A 19,796-nucleotide genomic window follows, 5' to 3' on the forward strand; every position below is an offset into this window, starting at 1 on the left:
AGAGAATGCAACACTTATACATGCATGAAAACCTAAATACATCTGAAAGAGGCTAACCACTGCAGACTTGACTACATACTTCAAACTTAACTGAAACAGACTAAAACTTAAAGAGATTTTTATAGGAATATTGTTAATCTATGTGGCCTGTTCAAAACTAATACTTTCCTGGCATCATCTACAGAAAGACACAGATAAGACCAACATTTTGTCAGATATTAAAGAAAAAAAGTCTACATTTGTAGATTCAATATTACAATAAAACATTCTTTATAAAAATTAAACCCTTAAGCAGACAAGGCAGAAATACACAGGAACCAGTAACCAAATCATGAAAATGATATACATTACAGAAAAGCATAAGCAATGAACTCCCTCTTCGTATGCCCAAAAACTAATTAAATGTACAAAATTACCTCCAATCCAACTTCTCAACCAAAAAGGCACAGATCAGAAAACCAGTTCGATTGAAACCATGTGTACAATGAACACCTAGAAAACAAGCACATAAAATAATTTTAAATTATTTAAACAATGCCTCATGTGAATTCTTGACTCATTCTATATTTAACCATCACCATCAAGGGCTCACACCCATTCCAACTGAGAAAATTAAAAAAAAAATACTGTTCAGATTTAAAAAAATAATCAAGATTACCCCAGATTCAAAACATGAAAGCTATATCAATAAACCTCAATTCTATTTCAAAATGGCTATTAACTTGTTACTGGGTACTTAAGGCTACATTTTGCTAATTTTAATTTTGAAAGAAGCTTCTATGAAAAGAAACCCATAGAATAAATACCATAAATCACTTGGAACCACTTACCTTTCCCATTTGAAAAGAGCAAAAGGTTAAATTATTAACTTTATTCTTCAGCCTCTATTTTATTGAGCTGTCTCCAGTGAAGGGGGAAAAACCAAATGCTTGTATATTTCCCTTATTCCTAAGGTAACAGCACCGCCCAGTGGCAAATAACCAGATCTGAAGGGAAGACCATCTCTTGCTGCTGTAACAATTCTTTAAAGAGGATTTAATATCTTGCTCAAACTGCCACCCTGTCGCCTTGGACTTTAATAAAAAGTGACAAATATCACAGTATTTGTTTAAGTATTTAATACCAACCCAAATTATTCTGGTTGTTAATATTCTGAATATCAATACAAAATTAAAAAAAAATCTCATCCACATCAGTAGTGCTTACATAAATTTCCATCTTCTCAACCAAATTCAGAAGTTAAAAATTGAATAGAGATTCATTTGGAGTCTATCTGATCAAAACGTAAATAGTTATTTATCTTCTATAGCACAAGATACTCTGGGATTCACCATTCTTTGAATAAACAAAAATAGCATTGTTTCAACAATGTACATTACTACCTGCCTTCATACTACAAGCAAAATCGTTATCATTGGTCAATGAGTGTTTAAGCTAATTCGCTCATTATTGGCATGTATCATGCAAGCCAGTAACCTGCTATAAACTGAAAGATACTTAATTTAAACAAAAGATTTTCAGTAATTAAAAAAAAAGGAAAAGCTTCTCTTTTGCATTTCTTGGGCGTCTTCATGTTTCCCCTACTAACCCTTACTAACAAACTCTAACTTATTTCAGACCACAATGATTTTCAGCTCCTGACATCACAGTTTACTTCTCTTACAAGATCTTCGCATTGAATTTCCTCAAAGTTAGTAGGATTACTTTAGACTTGTAATTTTGTACTAAAAAAAAAAAAAAAAAAAAAAAATCAAGTTTCCAATCCAACTCTTGTGTAGGTTAAGAAAAATTACACATGCTTTCATTCAATTCGTCATTTTATATTTCTGTTCTATTGACACCAAAAGTTACATTTTCTTGATTTACACACAGTTGGTGGCAATGGGGTCTGCAATAGCTACTGGCATCAAGAAGTTAAAGATTGTATCCCTGTGTCACAGTAAAAGAAATGTGTTGCAAAAGATTGCAAAGGGTTGGGATTTGAGGCCATGCAGCTTTCCCAGACATCACTGCTCCTATCCTTTTCTCTGTGTGTACGAGTCGGATCCAAATTTCTCCACCCTCACCCCTCCCAACTATTTATCTCGGGTTCTTTCAACAGGAGCAGATCTCTCCCAAGTTCCAGTATATAGCTCATGAAAGGAACGTGATCCGGCAAAACTTGATTCCTACTGCTAAAATAGAAAAGCTTACAACTAGAGCATAACACATTTAATGACAAACAAAAGCAACACCCTTAGCAGAACGGAAAAATATGCATCTGGGGAAAGCTTCTGAACAGTGAGATACGTTTGAACTGTAAAATGCTGTCCAACTCATTTAAAAAGGACACTGATTAAGAACTCAAGAATATAACATAGGCAGCAAGTATTTATTTGAAAGGGTAGAAAGATGATCTAACTGTTTTTTTCTACCGCTTATAACTACAGGCAGTCCTCAACTTACAACGCTTAGAGTTGCAATGCTTCTAAATTGACACCCTGTTCCAACTTTCTGATGCCAGTTTCGACTTCACAACACTTGATCTGATGTGACGCCATGACAGCGAACAAGTCGCTGTGTCACCCATCTCCCTGGAGAACATATATCCAAACTTCCTTGGACACTTTCTTTAAGAAAGCAGACAAGACTCCAGAAAAACCTGCAGACAAGACGCCTGAGAAGAATCCAGCCAAGAACCCTTCAAAAAGTCCAACCAAGAGCCCTTCAAAAAGTCCAGCAAAGTCACCTCAAAGAAGTCCTTCCAAATCAATATGATTGCTATTTACAACATAAATATGTTAATGTAGCTATATTACTTATCTATAATTAATTGAGTACAAAATTCTGGATTATTTTTGGTGAAAACAGGGTATTGGGCCTTGGTTTAGGAACCAATCCCCCATTTAAAACATTTTTCCTATGAGAAAAATCGGTTCCGAGTTACAATGTTTCAACTTAAGACGCTGTTTTCAGGAACCAATTGTGTCCTAAGTCTGAGGACTGCCTACATTAGACTTTCTAGCTGGGAAATAGTAGAAAATTGCTACCTATTTCATTTATCAAAACTTAAAATGCTACCCGATTAGACAGACACAAAACTTTTACTCCCTTTCGGAAGGCCAGACTAAAAACTCATTATCCATTCTATCATCAAGTATGGGTAGAACATTCAACTACCTTGTGTTAAGCCAACTACTGCCCAAGTAATCGGAGGAGTATGTGTGGCTGCCCTGACTAGAACTTAAAAGGTGTCCTCTCCCTCACAGCTGAAGCCAGAGCATGTTTCTCATATAAAAATTACATTAGAAAGAACTACAAATTTCTCCCATTTATTTCCTTTCCTTTCTTCTGCAACTCAGATGATCACTATTCTCCGACTTCCACTGGCTACATCAAACTAGTTCAGGGGGGGCCCAACCTTTTTCTCTAGCAGGCCAGATGGGCAGTGCCCAGTCCATCCAGTCTTCCCATTTCAGCTCCCAGAAAGGGGCAGAAGCAACCCGGCCCCAATCCAGTGGAATAGGGAGAAGAGGGTGTGCCTCCGCCCCAACCTGGCCCCGTTGGGGGGGTGGGGAGGGACACGACAAAAGGGGCATGGCTCAGCCCAGAACCAGCCTCAGGAGGAAGGAGATGCAGCTTGGCTCCAACCTGGCCCCATGGTGGGTGAGAGTGAATGGCCCGGCCCTAAACTGGCAGTGCAGGGAGGAAGGGGAGGTGAAGGGGCATGGCCCAGCCCTAAACCAGCCGCACTGGTGAGGAGGGAACCATGGCCCAGCTCCAAGTCAGTCACAGGGGGGACTTGGGAATTTGGCAGCAGGGGAGGGTGACAGTAATGCCACCTGCCACCAAATTTCCAGATCCATGGGGACCCCCATGGGATGAATGCTATGCCTCTGCAGGCCAGAGGTTGAACACCCTTGAACTAGTTTAGTTTCTCATCCTCCTCACAGCATATAGCATTGGTTTGGTCAGGTATTTGTGAGATGAACAGAAACAAAGGATGCTTAACTGTCCTCTTCAAATATCACTACCTCAGCACACAAGCATTCCTTCTGCTTCTAAACCATGAGGTTTCTTTTTCTTTTAACATCATCTGTCTAGAACTTGAGGGAAGGAAGCTCTCAACTGAAAAAAAAAAAAAAATCAAGGACTGTATTAATTAAATCCCCCAAGTAAGACATTCCTTTCCAAGATATTTAAGTAAAGGAAATGAAACAAAAGCCACCTTGGCAAATAACCTCAATTTCATGTCTCACTTCACGCAGCATCAATGAAAGATGCAGAGTAATCTGTATTCCCTGTATCCAATTGTCAGAAGTTAGTGGGCCAACATAGTAAATGACATTTAAAAAGTTAAAAGTGCCAATTAAATGAGTTTTCTATTTCAAGCACATCGTAATGGTATCTATTTTCCACGTAAACTACTGACCCTGAACAATAATTCGCAACATTAAGATGCTATGGCTGGCTGATTCAACATATTCCAAATAATGACAAATAATTTGAGAATACCTTCCATTTATAACCTTTAAAAAATGTTTCTTTTAAATATGTGAAACACCCGCAAAAACCCTACAAACCCCTGTTCCATGGGAGATAATTTAATGCAACTGCAAGCTTTCACTTTGACCGTTAATTCAATTTGCTTCTAATCCCTTTGTTTTTCCATACCATATACCCAGATTACAACAAGAGTTTTAAGACTCTCTCCCCCAAGCAAAGAAAAAGGGGTCATCCTCCTAAATTGAAAAATCCTCTCACAAATAAACAATTCCCAAATAAAATAAGAAATGCATCTTCAATATGGCTTAATGTGACTGTGATCCTTCAGGTGGATTTATGTACAGTTACTGCAGTGTTATACGTTTACGGGGATAAGCTACATAAATACAAATGCACCTCTACAACCATGTTAAGGGTGGGCAGTCTCATTTTAAAGTGTCATTTTTTGTACCAGAATACAAAAGCTTTGTTTTGATAAGCCATCATGTAAACCCAAGTCAAAATCCAGTAAAACTAATTCACATCTCCCCCAAAACCATACTTTAGTACATTTGTGTTCTAAAAAAGAATTAGATAAAAACAGAATGTTCTTAGGTCAGAATTATGTATACCAAGCAGTGATAAAAAGAGCTGTATGCTATTCTTATATCTGTATAAGCTCTATTATTTGCCAAGATCCTTTAAGTTACATGTATAAAAACCCCACTAAAGGCAACTACCTAGCTGCAGACTCTCTGGGCTTAGTTTAGCCTGGAAAATTTTAGTGATGATGATACTTCAAACAAAACCCAGCTTAACTGTTGGAACACAGGTTGTGTTGTTTTCAGGGCGGGCCATTAATATTTACTTGTAACAGGTTTTATTTTTGAAAAACTGGAGATGTGTACATAAATGTTCATATGTAAAAATTAAAAACACGATTATTTAGAGCAAAATTAAAAGCCACTACTTTTGGAAAAAGCTAAACTGACAACGTTCATATGGCTGTTTTGTAGACGTCTCAAAAGAAAACCAATCAAGTTTCTATTAACAGTTTACAGCCCAGTACATCAAGAGAATTCAACTGCTGAATCAAAACATTAGTAATAATGCCTAAATGAATTTAGGGAACAAACTGGAAGACCTAAAATTAACCTTTCCCAGAGGAACTGGAGTTTGCTCAGCCAAGAAAGCTACTCAGCCAACTCCAGCTTGCAGAGCAGGCATTGCTCTCCACATCGTGGGTAAAATAAAGAATCCAAAAGGAAAAGAGCTCAGGCAGATGAATGGAGACCCGGCCTCCGTGCTCTGTCGCTCCTGTCCTCGAAACAGATTCTTTTCCCGTAAACATAAATATTTGCTCCCTTGTTTTGTACAGCCTCTTTCCTCTCCCTTTCCAAATGTAGATCAAAACATTGGCTGAGAAGGGAATAGAAAAGTATCTGGTGACCTGGTAATGGGACTGGGAGGAAAAGAGAGGAAAGGCAGCAGCATGTATTGGAGACAGAAGCAATCTCCATTTGCACTGCAAATGTTCTAGGGAGGCTGGCAGCAGGAGCTGTGCAACTGTCCCTTGACAACTGAAATAACCCGAGAAACCATTGAAGGGACCAAATCTGTACTGTAACACGAACGGTGCTGTTAGTTGCTTCTGAATCTTACAATCTATGAATCTATACCCCAGTTGTCTTTCCTGCCTACTGCAAGGAGGCTGGACCTGATGATCTTGCAAGGTCCCTTCCAGCCCCTTACAATCCATGAATTCTGAGAGGATCTTTATAAATCCCACCATGGCCTTAAACACTATAGCACTTCTTGTTTATTAAATGCCACAGGAGGTTTAGGGCCAGAAATAACAGTCCTTGCCCTAATTACTCACTTGCTTCCATGGAAGTTAAGGAAAACTCCAAACATGGACAACTGGAGAATCTATGGACAACTTAAGCAGTTGTATACATGTCTGGGTAAGGTAGCTAATTACTTCTAAATTCTAATATATACAGCCATATGAGACTAGTATCTGTGTACTTTAGTAAGAGTGTACTTTAGGCCATCATTACACTAAAGCCATACGCACAAATACTGTGGTATAGAAATTTATTTAGTTCTTACCTGGAACCATGGAGATTAGCCAAACCTGATAACAGAAAAAAAGACAATGAAGAAGCAAAATTTAATGAAAATAAAGAAGGTAAATACACACCTATAAGCTCTGAAGGGTTCTTTTCACTGAAATGCTCACATACGCGGATAAATGTTTTTGTGTTCTCAGGTGTAGGGCATTCTTCATGCCTGAAAACATGAGAAAAAGTTAAGAACAAAACAAAAGGAAAACTAATTTCAGTAGTCTTTTCACTTAAAAGTAAAATATTAATACAGTTGCAATAAGCTTACCCTTTACACTGAAGTTTTATGTATTTGATCCCTTCTTTCTCTATATCATTTCTATCATAGAATCTAGTGGTGTTTGTCAAGTCTACCAACAAACCCATTTTGACCTTTAAAAAAAACGGGAAAGAAAAAAAAATAAATTACATTTCTTTCAAAAATCAACAACTAAAATTATTACAGTTAGCTATAGTAACGTTCAAAATAAAACTGATTTCATGCTAAGGTTGATAAGCAATTTTTCAATATTGTTTCTTTCCAGAAAAATCCATGATCATGGACAGACATTACATTTGTAACACCAAGTGATGCAGAATTTCAAGCCCTACAAAAATGAATCACAACAGGCGTGGACAGACATGAAGGGCACTTTTACACATGCTCTGGGAATGGGGAGGCAGTGCTTTAATTAAAGCAGCTCCTTGCCCTAATCTATTCCCAAATCATTACCCACAAGCTCAGCTGGCCTCTTACAGCCTTTCTGCATTGGAATCAGGCTGCTCTCTCTCTCGCATACTACCTGAGCCATAGCAGAACATTATTGTGGAGTATGGTCAAAGGAAAGGAGAAAGAAGCTCCCAGCCTTAAAAGCTTCCCTCCCCTCTGACAATGCTTAGAAGAGTTTTACTGATGAGAATTAGGTCAGCTCAGTATCAAGAATCCTTTGCCACAAATCCTGTTATAACCTATTTACTCAAAAAAGAACAGCCTGTTATCTATAAAAACCACAGTGGCTCTTGAAGACCGCCACCTATGCACATTCACACTTGTGGAACAAATGCCACTGCTAACCAGCTACAAAGAGAGTGGCAAATTTCCAGGTTACTCAGCCTTCCCCCAGCACCATAGGGAAACAGGACTGGAAGGGACCTCATGAGGTCATCCCAGTCCAGCCCCCTGCTCAAGGAAGGATCACCCATAATTAAACCATCCCAGCCAAGCATCTGTCTAACCTGCTCTTGAAAACTTCCAAGGATGGAGATTCCACAACTTCTCTACATAGCCTGTTCCAATGTCTGACCATCCTCACAGTCAGCCAGTTCCTCCTAATCTCCAACCTAAGTTTACCCTGCTGCAATTCAAGGCCATTGCTCCAAGTCATGTTCCCTACAGCCACAGAGAAAAGCCCATCTCTACCCTCTGGGTAACTGCTCTTCAGGTATTTGAACTGTTACCAAATACTCCCTCAGTCTTCTCCTCTCCAGACTAAATAACCCTACTTGTTTCAGCCTTTCTTTGTTGGTCATGCTTCTCAGGCCTCTAACCATTTTTACTCCTCTCCAATATATTCTTTCCAGTCTGTCCCCATCCTTGAAGCATGGGGCCCAAAACTGAACCAAGTACTCTGAATATGGTCTCGCCTGCACTGAAGAGAGGGGAAGAATCACTTGATTTGCAAGAGAGACTGCAGTGAACACAATCCAATATGCCAGTAGTCTTTTTTGCAACAAGTGCATACATTTGGTTCATATTTCGCCTATGGTCTACTGCAAGGGTGGGAAATTATTTCAACTGAAGAGCCACTTAATGAGTTTTGGGGACCTGTTGAGGGCCACATCCATCTCTCTCCCTCCTCTACCCTTCCTTCCAGAACCTGCCAGAGCTGTAGTTCACCACAGAGGGCAGGCTGCAGTGGCAGCTGTAGACTCTTCCAATAGTTTCAGAAGCCTGGACACACAACCTCCAGCTGCCACCCTCCCTGTGCAGTGGAAGCTCCCGCCTAGAGCCCCGACCAGGAACCTGCCAGAAGCACCAGCTGTGAACCCTGCCTCTGGGTGGGAGCTTCCTCCACACTGGGAGGGTGGCAGTGGCAGCGTCACCTATGGATGCTGCTGGCAGGTTCTCCAACTGGGCTCCTGAACCTACTGGCAGCATCCACAACTGATGCTGCCACCTGCCCACTGCAGCGGAAGCCCCATCCCGGTCCAGAGCTGATGCCTGATGCTGCTAGGTGGAAGTACTGTTACTCTCCTGCCCGCCTGGGGTCACACAGCGGCTGGAGCCACTGGCCACCCAGGAGCCAGATCCGGTTAGTTCGCGGCCACCCACCTGGCTGGACCAAACCTGTTGGCTAGCCAAATCCGACCCACAGACCATATTTTGCCCACCCTGCTATACTGTAACCCCCAAGTCCTTTTCTGCAGTACTGCAACCTAGCCAATCATTCCCCAGTCTGTATTTGTACTGGCAATTATTTCATCTCAAAAGCAGGACTTTGCACTTAAACTGACTCTGGACTATTTCTCCAGTCTATCCAGGTCATTCTGAAACCAAGTCCTACTCTCCAGAGTGTCTGCAATTTCATCCAACTTTGCATCATCTAAAGTTGGGGTGGGCAAAATTCAACCCGCAGCCAAAACCCAGCCCACAAAGGCATTTAGTCTGGCCCACAGTGGGTCCCTTGGCCCCACCTGGCCCTGGCATGGGGGGACAGCCATGACATGTGCATCCAGTCCCGCCACCCGTGGGCGCATAGCGGAGCGAGGATGGCGCAGCAGCCAGACTCCATTTTCCCACAGCCCCAGCAGTGGCTCCTTCCAGCAGATACTACCATGCAGCTGGGTGGCTGGGATGGGGCTGCAGGCAGGCAGGAAGCATCATCCAGGAGCAGAAGCAGGACAGGCAGGCAGGGCCAGGGATTGGGATCATGATGCGGTGACAGCATAGGGCCAGGGCCTAGGGCAGAGCTGTGATATGATGCTTGCACGCCCCTGCAACAAGCACAGGTTCTGTGGGCAGGAGCAAGCAGGGAGCCAATCGTGGCTCTGCAGCAGGCCCTGGCTCTGCACTGTCACCGCTCCAAGATCCTGGACCCAGCTCCACCTGTCTATCCCACTCCCCATGCAGGTCCCAGCTAGTCTCCATAGAGACCCTAGGATCACTGGGCAGTGACAGCATGGGGTCAGGGCCCAGGACAGAGCCACGAGCCACTTCCTGCATGCCCCTGCTTGTGAAACCTATGTCCATCACAGGGCCGTGCAGGCAGCAGATCACGGCCGTCCCGGCCCCCCACTGTCATAGCCCCGGGATCCTAATCCCAGCCCTGGCCCTATCCTCACCCACCTATGGCCAGCTGCACACAGGGGCCACTTAGGGAGTTTTGGTGAGCTGTGGCTGGGGTAGAGGGGAAGGGAGGGGATGTTGACCTGGCCTGCAACAGGTCAGTAAAACTCCTGGCCCTCCAGCCAAAATAGTTGCTCACCCCTGATCTAAAGTGTGCTAAATATGCACTCAGTCTTGTTGTCCAAATCATTAATAAAGACATTAAAACAATACCAGACTCAGGACAAAGCCCTGGGGAACTCCACTCAAGACCTCCTCCCAATTTCCCCAGTCCTCCCCTTAATGAAATTGTAAGGTAGCGAAAGGAAGAAAGGGGAAAAAAACCCACCAACCAACCACCCATTGTTTCTTTCCTTCATTCAGAATCTTATTTACCCAAGATTCCATACAAGTGGAGAAGCCAGATGAGGAATCTAAATATGCAATCACTCAAACCAGGTAGTGCATAGTTGCACACCCTTTCTTATTGGACTTATCTCTACACATTCCCATTTATGGAAGACTAAAACCTGTACAACCTACAGAAGGTGAAAAATGCTTGATGAACTGCTGAAATTAGCATCAGCTCTGGATGACAAGTCAAGAAAGTATTAGAAATTATTGCAATCTATTTCGCCTGAATTAAACAAAAGTGAGCATCACAGCCCACCATCTGGGACTATTACCATAGATAAGTGGCTCTCAACCTTTTTACATTTAAGGCACACCTTGAAAAAAAGCCAGCTCGTCCCTTTCACTCTTTTTGATTATGGAAAAATAATGAAGTAGTTCTTCCAGTGCAAAGAACTCAAAGACCACAACAGATCAGAAGGTTTCTGACACTATGGATAGATTTACCTTGTGAATCATGTGTAGAAGTCCGCGCACCTAACAGGGCTAATACTGTGTGGCACCCTTAAAAGTATGTCACAGCACCCTTCTTGAGAATCATTGATATAGGTCGTAAGAGAAATGAGAAGGGAACTCCTAAAGCAGTATGTTTTCTGCATTATGCCATCTTAAAAATTAGTCAAAACATAAAAGTGGCTCAAGAAGCATAAAAAAAAAAGGACAGTATGTTATACTCAAGCTGGTAGCAAACCTGCCCTTCATATGGAAATTATAACATTTTTGGGTCTCAGGACTCACTCATTTTAGGTACAGATGAACATATCCTCGGAGCTTTGCACAGACAAGAATCACATGTATACACTACTGTGGACTGAAAGCAGAGACATTTAAAAATACCTTAATACCTATCCCCCCCCTCCCTGTGTTAAGGAAAACAGGTTTCTTTTTCACCCCAAACATGTTGCTGGAGAGTCATCCTATAGAGATGTCTGTCTTACCAGTGATCAGGAAGAGGCCTCCTTTTAGGACAGACGTAATAAAACAGGAATTTGCTCTATGAGAACATAAAACAATCTTTCAGGTAGTAATTCTCATCTGAAATAAAGAACACTACTACACAACAAGAGCAAATAACTGGTGCCACCAGCCAAAAATTCCAGAACTTACAAGTGCTTTTCCAGCATCTGACTAGGGATAACAGCTGGTGAAGTCTGGGAAAGGCTAAAACAAAGAACACCGACAGACACAACAGGCTGTCAATCACATCCAAATAAAGGATGAGAGCCCATCAGTCATCAGTTACTCGCATAAAGCAGGTTTGGGTATCAAAGAGGCAGCACAGGGAAATTCTATATGACCACAACAAAACCTCTACTGCCAAGACACCATCGTGGTTCCACTAGCAGCTTGCACTCTTCCCCCACCCCACACTGCTCAAGCAGGAAAAGCATGCAAATCCACTGATCATGCAACACAGTAAATAAAAGCTATTTGGGGACTCTCTCAGCCAACACATCAAACCTTTTTTGGAGCCTAGGTAGAAATGTAGAAATGACAAAATTAAGAGTTTTAGTGATTTCCAGAAATTATAAGTGGTGTGGCACCAACTGGGCCCTATGAGGTAGATCCACCTAGCTCAAGACCCAGAAAAAGATCTTCAGAAAGCATCAATGCCAAAGGGTTTTGAAATTCAGAGATGTCCCTTAAGATCCCTCTTTCCCCATGAACAGATATGCCCTATCATAGAACAGATAAAACTGTAAGCAGTGCTAGTACTACTGAGAAGGCGGCTGGGGGCAGAATCACAGCATTTCATAGAATTCCAGCCAGGAAACATGGACAACTTCACCGATCTGGCCGTCAGCAGACAGTTCTCTAGGAGACAGAGAAACAGGACCAACAATGAAGTCAGCAAGGCCAGGCAAGCCTGGAGGAGACCTGCCCATTGCTTTATGAGGCACTAAACCATTTTGACAAGCCATTCACCCAAGCCAGGGGTGCTAGACCACCACCACCACCACCAAACTACTCTAACTCTTATGAATCTCTGGATTCAGTGGTCACTTGATTTGGGCAGGGACCCACTTCAACTAGAGATCCTTAGCAGTAAGGACCTTAATAACACTTATGTTGGGCTCAAAATTGCTCTAAGCCATTGGCTCAGAGTTACAGTACTAGACTGTATTGAATGATACAATCGTAGATGGATCTGAACACTTTTGTCCCACTTCTAGTGGGCACCAAGCCACCCCTTGTTCACCCAAGTAAGCAGCACCACAAGGTCAATCCACAAAGATCTAGATCTAGGAATTTTGTCAATGGACTGGATAAGATCCTGGGATATCATTTACACCAGGCAGATTTTTTTCTCAGGCAAAATGCTATCCAAATTGATGTACGTATTAAAGACTAGTTGATTTATTTACCCAAGCATGAAAAGCCTCCCTAATCACTCGTGCCTAAGCAAGGGAACCATCTGATTTGCACTAGGGGTACCTATATTCTGTCAAAGAACAGAAATACAACTCCAAAAAGGGCTGAAGGGGAAAGAAAAGAAAACATAACTAAGAGAAGCACCAAGGACACTACATTGCCTTAAGTTCACTGTGGTTTGAAAAACTAGAATAAGCTGGAAAGTGACTGAGCAACTCCTCACTTTCTCTACTCTCAAATGCATCTCTGAGGTATCTAGTCTTCAAAAAATTCCAAAGCTCAACATCAAGAGCAACAATCCCATAAGCAGGCATACAAACAAATATGACAAAAAGAGCTACAGTTACCTGACTGCTATTTATTCTCTTTGCATATCCAAGTCCTTTGCAGGGAAGGATCTGGACTTTTGCCTGCTTAGTTATATATAATTCATATATGCACATACACTTGCATAGAAGACTTCATTTACAACTCAGGTAACACAGCGGGATCATGAAGCAACAACAGTTCTGCTGAGTTGGCCATCTAGTACAAAACAAGAACAGTTTAATTTCCTGCACTTTTTCCTCAGCCTTCGTGTGTTTTACATTTGAAACTGAACCCTGAAAAGTGCTGTCTTACTTCAGTGTGTATAACAATATTTATTTTTTATGAAACCTGAACTCTGTGCATTTTTTCAGTAAATACTTATGCTACAAACACTTGGTTCAAACCCAATTCTCTATTAAAAGGACACTATTACCACGGTTAAGTGCTAAACACAAAAATTTCAAATGAAGAACATTTGGAGAATAAGCAATTTAATAGCTGAATTTGATCATTCCTCGGTAAAATTTTTAAAATTTGTAGGTTTCATTATAAAAATAGAAATACAGAACTAGAAGAGACCCTATAGGTCATCAATAATAGTACCCTAATGCTACCAGGACATGACATCATATTTTCTCAACACAGTAATCTACCTCAGTCTTGAAACTAGCCAAGTTTCTTGCCTTCAAACCACTCCTATCAGAAGGGTGTTCCAAAACTTCACTAAGGGTTACAAACCTATTAATTTCCAGCTTTAAAAACTTATTTGTGGTGAGAGCATGTCCATTTGTTCTTGTGCTAACACTACCCTTTTGTTGATGTAGCTATTCCCCCTCCCTGGGGTTTGGCCCAGATGGATTTATAGACAGCAATCACATCCTCTCTCAGCATTTGTTTTACAAGGTTAAACAAGCAAACCTCTTTTAATCTCCTCTTACAATATAGGCTCTCCATTCCCCTGATCATTTTAGTAGCCCTTCTCTGAACTCATTCCAGCCAGAGTTTATCTTTCAAAAACATGAGTGACTGGACCTATGTGTAGTAATCTCCACAAGGTCTTCTACAGTGACATTAGCACCTCCTCACCTTAGCCAAAACATTCGAGAATTGGCATTGGCCTTTTTCCCCAGCCATCCCACATTGTTGCTTCCTAGTCACCCTGTGATCTAATACACAAAGTCTTTCTTCTCACTTAGCAAGCCCCAAGCATGCAACAAGAACTTTGACTCTTAGTCCTTTGAGTGTATGACCTCATGCTGAATTTCATCCCATTTCTATTAGTCTAGTCCTCAAGGTTATCTAGTCACTTCTGCATAACAATCCAAGTCTCCCCTGTATAGAAAAGAGGTCCAAACACTGTGTCATCCGTAAGTTTCAGCAGCACTTTTTCAATATTTTCATTAATGACTTTGGCACAAAAAATAAATCTGTTCCAAGATGAACCCTTTAGAGACTCCACTAGTAACCTCCCACCAGCCTGACTGTTCCCTTCTCAGTTCAACCCACCTTATAATTCCTATATTACATATCATTTCTGCAGCTTTACTTTTTTGATGACCAACACACACACGCTTGAAAAGTTCTCCCATTTTGCCAATCAGCTCTGAGATTATGCAGCCACTTTACTGACCTCCTTTGTATTTCCTATAGGTGGACTCCAGAACTTAAGCTTTTGTTTAAAGCACAAAGTTAAGTTTAACATTTCTAGGATTTTCCTATCCTAAGGAAAAAAAGAGCTATTAAAAAAAGGTAAATTAGTTAACATATTTTAATTAAATGCCATTTTCCAAACGGACTGTCTGCACCTGAAGCTAAGTGGTGCCCGATGCTAGGATTATAAAGATAAACTTGAAATAACAGCTACAGGCAACTTAAAATAATAGCTCTGAGAAGTGTGAATTGTTGAAGTGTATTGTGTTTTAAAGGTGATAAACTATATACCACTTAACTGCTACATAACTGACCATTTTAGCAGAAATGCAAGTCAATGAGCTTACACCTCTCGTAGCCAGATGTAGTGAGGCAACTGGATAATTATCACATGGTAAACAAACAAGATGTTCAAACAACCTCTATAATACAAAAGGCTCCACTTTATCCTTACCCAGAAGTGAAAGGAAAAAAAAAGGTCCATCGCCACTTGAATTTTAAGAATTCCTGGGTCTCAAAATCCCAAAGTGACTCCCATTTCTTCCAAGAAATCAGAAGCCTCAAAAATTCTTGTCAGAACTGCCAATAATCTCCAACAACTTCTAAAATGCCATTAAGAGAGTTTTTATGGCTAAGATTTATAGACAATAAGAAAATGATTTACTATCAAAACACTAAGCTCAAGGAAGGTTTAAATGTTTCCTCACAGTTGACTCAAAAATTCATTATTTTAATTTACTTGCCTCTAGCCCAAAGATTTTGATTTGTTTGCTGAACTACCATAAAAGCCAGGGAGTCCTGGTATGAACTCTGGATCCAGATTGTCACCAATTACTTGTGCAAGGGAAGGAGTTGCATCAAGAGGTCTGCGTGAAAGGAAACCTAGGAGCAACTGTCTAGAGCTAGTCTGCCCCCAACTCCTATGCACCACTTGAAGTATGCTGAAGCAGGGCTTTTGGTCCTTCCAATCACACCCTTGAGCCTCGTGCACTTCAAGAGGCCTGATCTGTCCAATTATTTAAAGAGGTCTGATGAGCCACAGAAGGCCTAAAGGTCAAATTCCTGACTTCAAAATGACAGCTTTGAACTTTGGCAGCTCTTGAAGTACTAGCACCTGTATCAGTAGTGCTACCTGTCCCTGAAGTACCATCAAGTACAACTACAGTATTTCTACGTCAGGAGGTAGAACAGGGGTGGGCAAAATCCAGCCCACCAAGGCAAGGGGAAGGACTACTGATGGCAAGAGTTGGGAGTTAGGGGACGGGACTTCTGGTCCCAAGATGGCGACCAGGGGAGCGGGGCACCTGTCAAGGGGGCAGGTCTACCCATGTGGCCCTCGACAGCTTGCCAAAACTCGGTAAGCGGCCCTCCACCCAAAATAACTGCCCGCCTCTGAAGTAGAGCATGCAGAGCAGTGTAGCACATTTGAGTGCACTGCTGGCTGGCATGGTTAGCTTGTGGTGTAGCATGCCTACAACGTACTGGAATTTTAAATGTTGCAAGGGAAAAATCAAATACAAATTACCATGCGACAATGAACACGACTAGGAACATTAGTACCTTAGGAATAAGAAAAACAATCAGGTGCTGTTCAAACAGGGGTTTTATGTACACACCTTTTACATCCTTTGCTCCAGCTCACCAGAGTTCAGCATGTATGAAATATATTCTAGAACTGGGATGGTCAACATGAGGCATGAGAGCCACAAGTGGCAGAGGCAGCCTGTGGTGTGCATGGCAAACAACAAGCAGCAGAAAGCAGACCAGGAAGCATAAAGCAGAGCAATAGGACAGAACAGAAAGCAGAGAAGCAGATTCTGAAAAGCAGGAGAAGGGGACAGAAGTGGCATTGGGCGAAGGGGGGGGGGGGGGGGGGGGGGGGGCCCAGCCATAAAGGATGGCCTCCATTGTTGCTGAACGTGTGCCTTCATAGCTCAGGTTCTTTTGTCTAATCATGGTAAATGCTGGTTCCAGCAGGTATGGCATCATTTCACCTAATCACAGCATCTTCAGTCAGTCATGCCCAGTTCACTCCGTATGATGCTACTAAGGGGGAAGTGTATTTTAAATGGTTGAGAAACTTGTTATTGAGTGTAAAGATCTTTGCCAGTGAAGTTTGTAATGCAAACCATTGATGCAGAGCTGCTAACGCAAAAGAAACAGCATTACTTGTGCATATTAGTCACCTAACACTTTCATTATGTTAACATTACAATCTTCATCTACTTTATTGATACTATCCTCCATTTATCTCACATGCCCACAGAGGCTTTAAAATGGCTGTGTCGGCACATCTATTAACAGCCTCACAATACATCAAAGAACTGTTCTTGGGGATGTCTTGTTTCACCAGTCTGTTATTGAGAAATATTATGTAGTATTGCAAGAAAGGAGTTACAATACAATTTCAGACAGTGGTCCAATTTTCCCATATAGTCCAATTCCCCACCTGTCAGGAACTGATACAAAATACTTCACCAAAGAGGACAAGAAACCCTGCAGTGAGTCATTATGGACTAACTGGTCACATGAAAAAATTCTTCTTTGTCCTAGTCAGGAAGCATCTTATCGTTTTCTTTTAATAACTATGGCTAAGTATCTACAGTAGGAACAGCATTTTGCCACTTAAAAAACCCCCACCCAGAATGATCAATTTCTCCCAAAACTTCTCATGCATATCTGGGGTAACCACATGGACATGAAAGCCTGTACGGACAGGCAGAAACCAAGCATCAACTGTGAATCAGTTATCCAGAGTACAAATTTTCAATGGACTTGAGTCAGTTAACAACTGTATATGACAAATTCTCTTTACTACTGGAGAATCCATTTTCCAAAGCTTTCTCTCACTTGGAAGAGAGGAGTTCTGGATTCCAGTTACTGCTCATTCATTTTACTCAATTACTTTAATTCAAAACACATAAGCAGTTCCTGGAACAGGGGCAAGAATTTAGAATTCCTTCTAATCCAATTCTTATCACTGGGCAAGAGCAAATCTCCCTCATGTTTTTAGTGAGTATGGACAAATGTGTATTTAGCTGCTTTAGAAGCAGCTGTTGATCGGGGTGGCTGCTCGGGAAATACAGGGCAGCTGTGACACACTAACAGTGACATCTGCATGACCCTGTGGAGATACAAATTAGCTAAAAATCACTTTAACTGAGCCTGGATGAAGCAAAGACAAAAAACAAACAGAATCATTTTGCTACACCTGTATCACTAGTCATGCATATACAACAGGTGCATCTTAACAGCTTGTATTGGTATCTTTTGATAATACAGTTGTTTCAATCAGTCTGTACAAGCAACTCCCACCTAGTGCTCTTAATTGGTTCCGGAAAAACTGAGTGCCAAGTGAAACAGCGTTAAGCAAAACCCATTTTCCCACGCGGTTTAATGTAAATAAATATAATTTGTTCCTGCACTCCTGGCAGTCCTGGCCCTGCCATTCCCGGCAAGGCACTGCGTGGGCCCCACCAGGGAAGGCATCGGCTCCTCCCGACCTCATTGTTCTACTGCCGTGATGGCCCCTGCCAGCCCGCACCCACAGACCACCAGTGCAGCCCCAGCTGCCCTGCCTGTGGGGCTTGAGTTGGGGACCTGCCCACCCAGGGATTAACAGCAAGCAGTGGGGCTCCGACGAGTGAGTTCGTGACCTGAGTGGAACAGGTCACGGGCTGCAGGCCAGGGACGAGGGGTTCTGCGGGCCTGGCTCCACTGTGGCCTGGGGCGGGGGACACTGCACACGTCCTTGAGCACTGGCTTGCACTGGCCCTGGCCTCGGGCCCCGCACTCCTGTAGCCCTGGCCCTGGGTGCCAGCCTGGGCCCCGTGCTCATGCCCCGCCACCCCTTCTCGCCACCACTGCTGCTCCTCCCTGCCCGCTGGCCGCTCCAGCACCACATGCCGGAACAGACCCCAGGTTCCTGCTACCCTGCCCCGGGCCCTACCAGCCTAGGCTCCATGCTTACGCTGCCCGGCCCCCTGCCCGCTCCTTCTCGCCATTGCTTCTCCCCACCTGCTGCAGCACCGTGTGCTAGAGTGGACCCTGGAATTCTGCCACCCCACCCTGGGCCACTGTTTCACTCGACGCCGCTACCTCCAGCACTGTCACCACTGCTTCTCCCCACCCCCCGCACCGAGCGTTATAACGAAACCGCTGAGCAGTAAGTGAAACCAGGTAGGTATTTTTAATGGGCACTATAGCAAAACTGCAGTAAGCAAAACCGTGGTAAGCAAGGGTTGCCTGTACACTAAATAGATCCCAAATGCCTTTTATTCTTCATTTAAGAGCACTTAGCAAAAAAGAACGTACACAATTTTATATACAAAACTTAAATGGTCTTCAGCTGACAATAATGCTAATGTTCACTAAAGGGCATACACAAGAAAGGAAGTTCACAGTTTTGCTAGTGAAACAATTTAGCCACAGAAATTTTTGTAATGTTAGGTTAACAAGACAAAACATTTCTATGAGTATCCTGAGAGAAGCCAACTATTATATTTTCTTAATAAAAATGAAGAAAAGAAAAAGAAAAAAATAAGGGAATGCTAAATATACAAATAAAAATACATTAACATAGTAAGATTAAAAATTGTTGCATTTAAGTGGTAGGATATATTTATAAAATTAATTTTACCTTCAGACTCTTTAAATAATTGGACAGCATACTGGGATGGAAACGATTTTCTTCAGCAACTTGATCATCATATCTTGGTCCTAACATTGTCTTTAGAGGTAAAAATTTTCCTGCATAACAAAATAAAATTTCATAGTATATTTAAATACACAGACATTTATCTATGCATGTGCACACATGCAATATAGTGATTTTAAATATGTTCTACTTGTAACTTAAGTCCACCCTTACTTGAAAACAAGCTCAGGAGAGATGCAGGCAAAGCTGCTTACTTGGCATTATTTAGCTTTTAATTATAGATTTCATAGACGTTAGGGCTGAAAGGAACCTTGAAGATCATCAAGTCCAACCCCGCTGCCCCAGGGACAGGAAGTCAGCTGGGGTCAGAGGATCCCAGCAAGATAAGCATCCAAACATTTCTTGAATGAGTCCAGAGTAGGTGTCTGCACCACTACCGAAGGGAGTCTATTCCAGGTCTTGGGAGCTCGGACAGTAAAGAAATTTTTCCTTATGTCCAGCC

The 19,796-nt window shown here is 42.1% G+C and overlaps 1 protein-coding gene across 6 annotated transcripts in view; it reads right to left on the reverse strand.

The window, feature by feature from the left end:
• The window catches only part of RNGTT (RNA guanylyltransferase and 5'-phosphatase), a 361,441-nt gene extending 342,057 nt beyond the window's left edge, over window positions 1-19,384 (reverse strand). For all 6 annotated transcript variants that reach the window (XR_003094276.1, XM_025205262.1, XM_025205261.1 and 3 more), the window contains exons 1-4: window positions 19,277-19,384; window positions 6,859-6,962; window positions 6,668-6,756; window positions 417-492 (exon numbers count right to left, since the gene is read on the reverse strand). Coding sequence is in view for 5 of the 6 variants with exons in the window: in XM_025205262.1 (XP_025061047.1) it covers window positions 417-492; window positions 6,668-6,756; window positions 6,859-6,962; window positions 19,277-19,363 (356 nt within the window). In the remaining variant the exon portion in view is untranslated. The remainder of the gene's footprint in view (window positions 1-416; window positions 493-6,667; window positions 6,757-6,858; window positions 6,963-19,276) is intronic.
• Between the last annotated feature and the right edge of the window lie 412 nt (window positions 19,385-19,796).

Source organism: Alligator sinensis, unplaced genomic scaffold, assembly GCF_000455745.1.
Source record: "Alligator sinensis unplaced genomic scaffold, ASM45574v1 scaffold658_1, whole genome shotgun sequence".
Classification (NCBI taxonomy): Eukaryota; Metazoa; Chordata; order Crocodylia; family Alligatoridae; genus Alligator; species Alligator sinensis.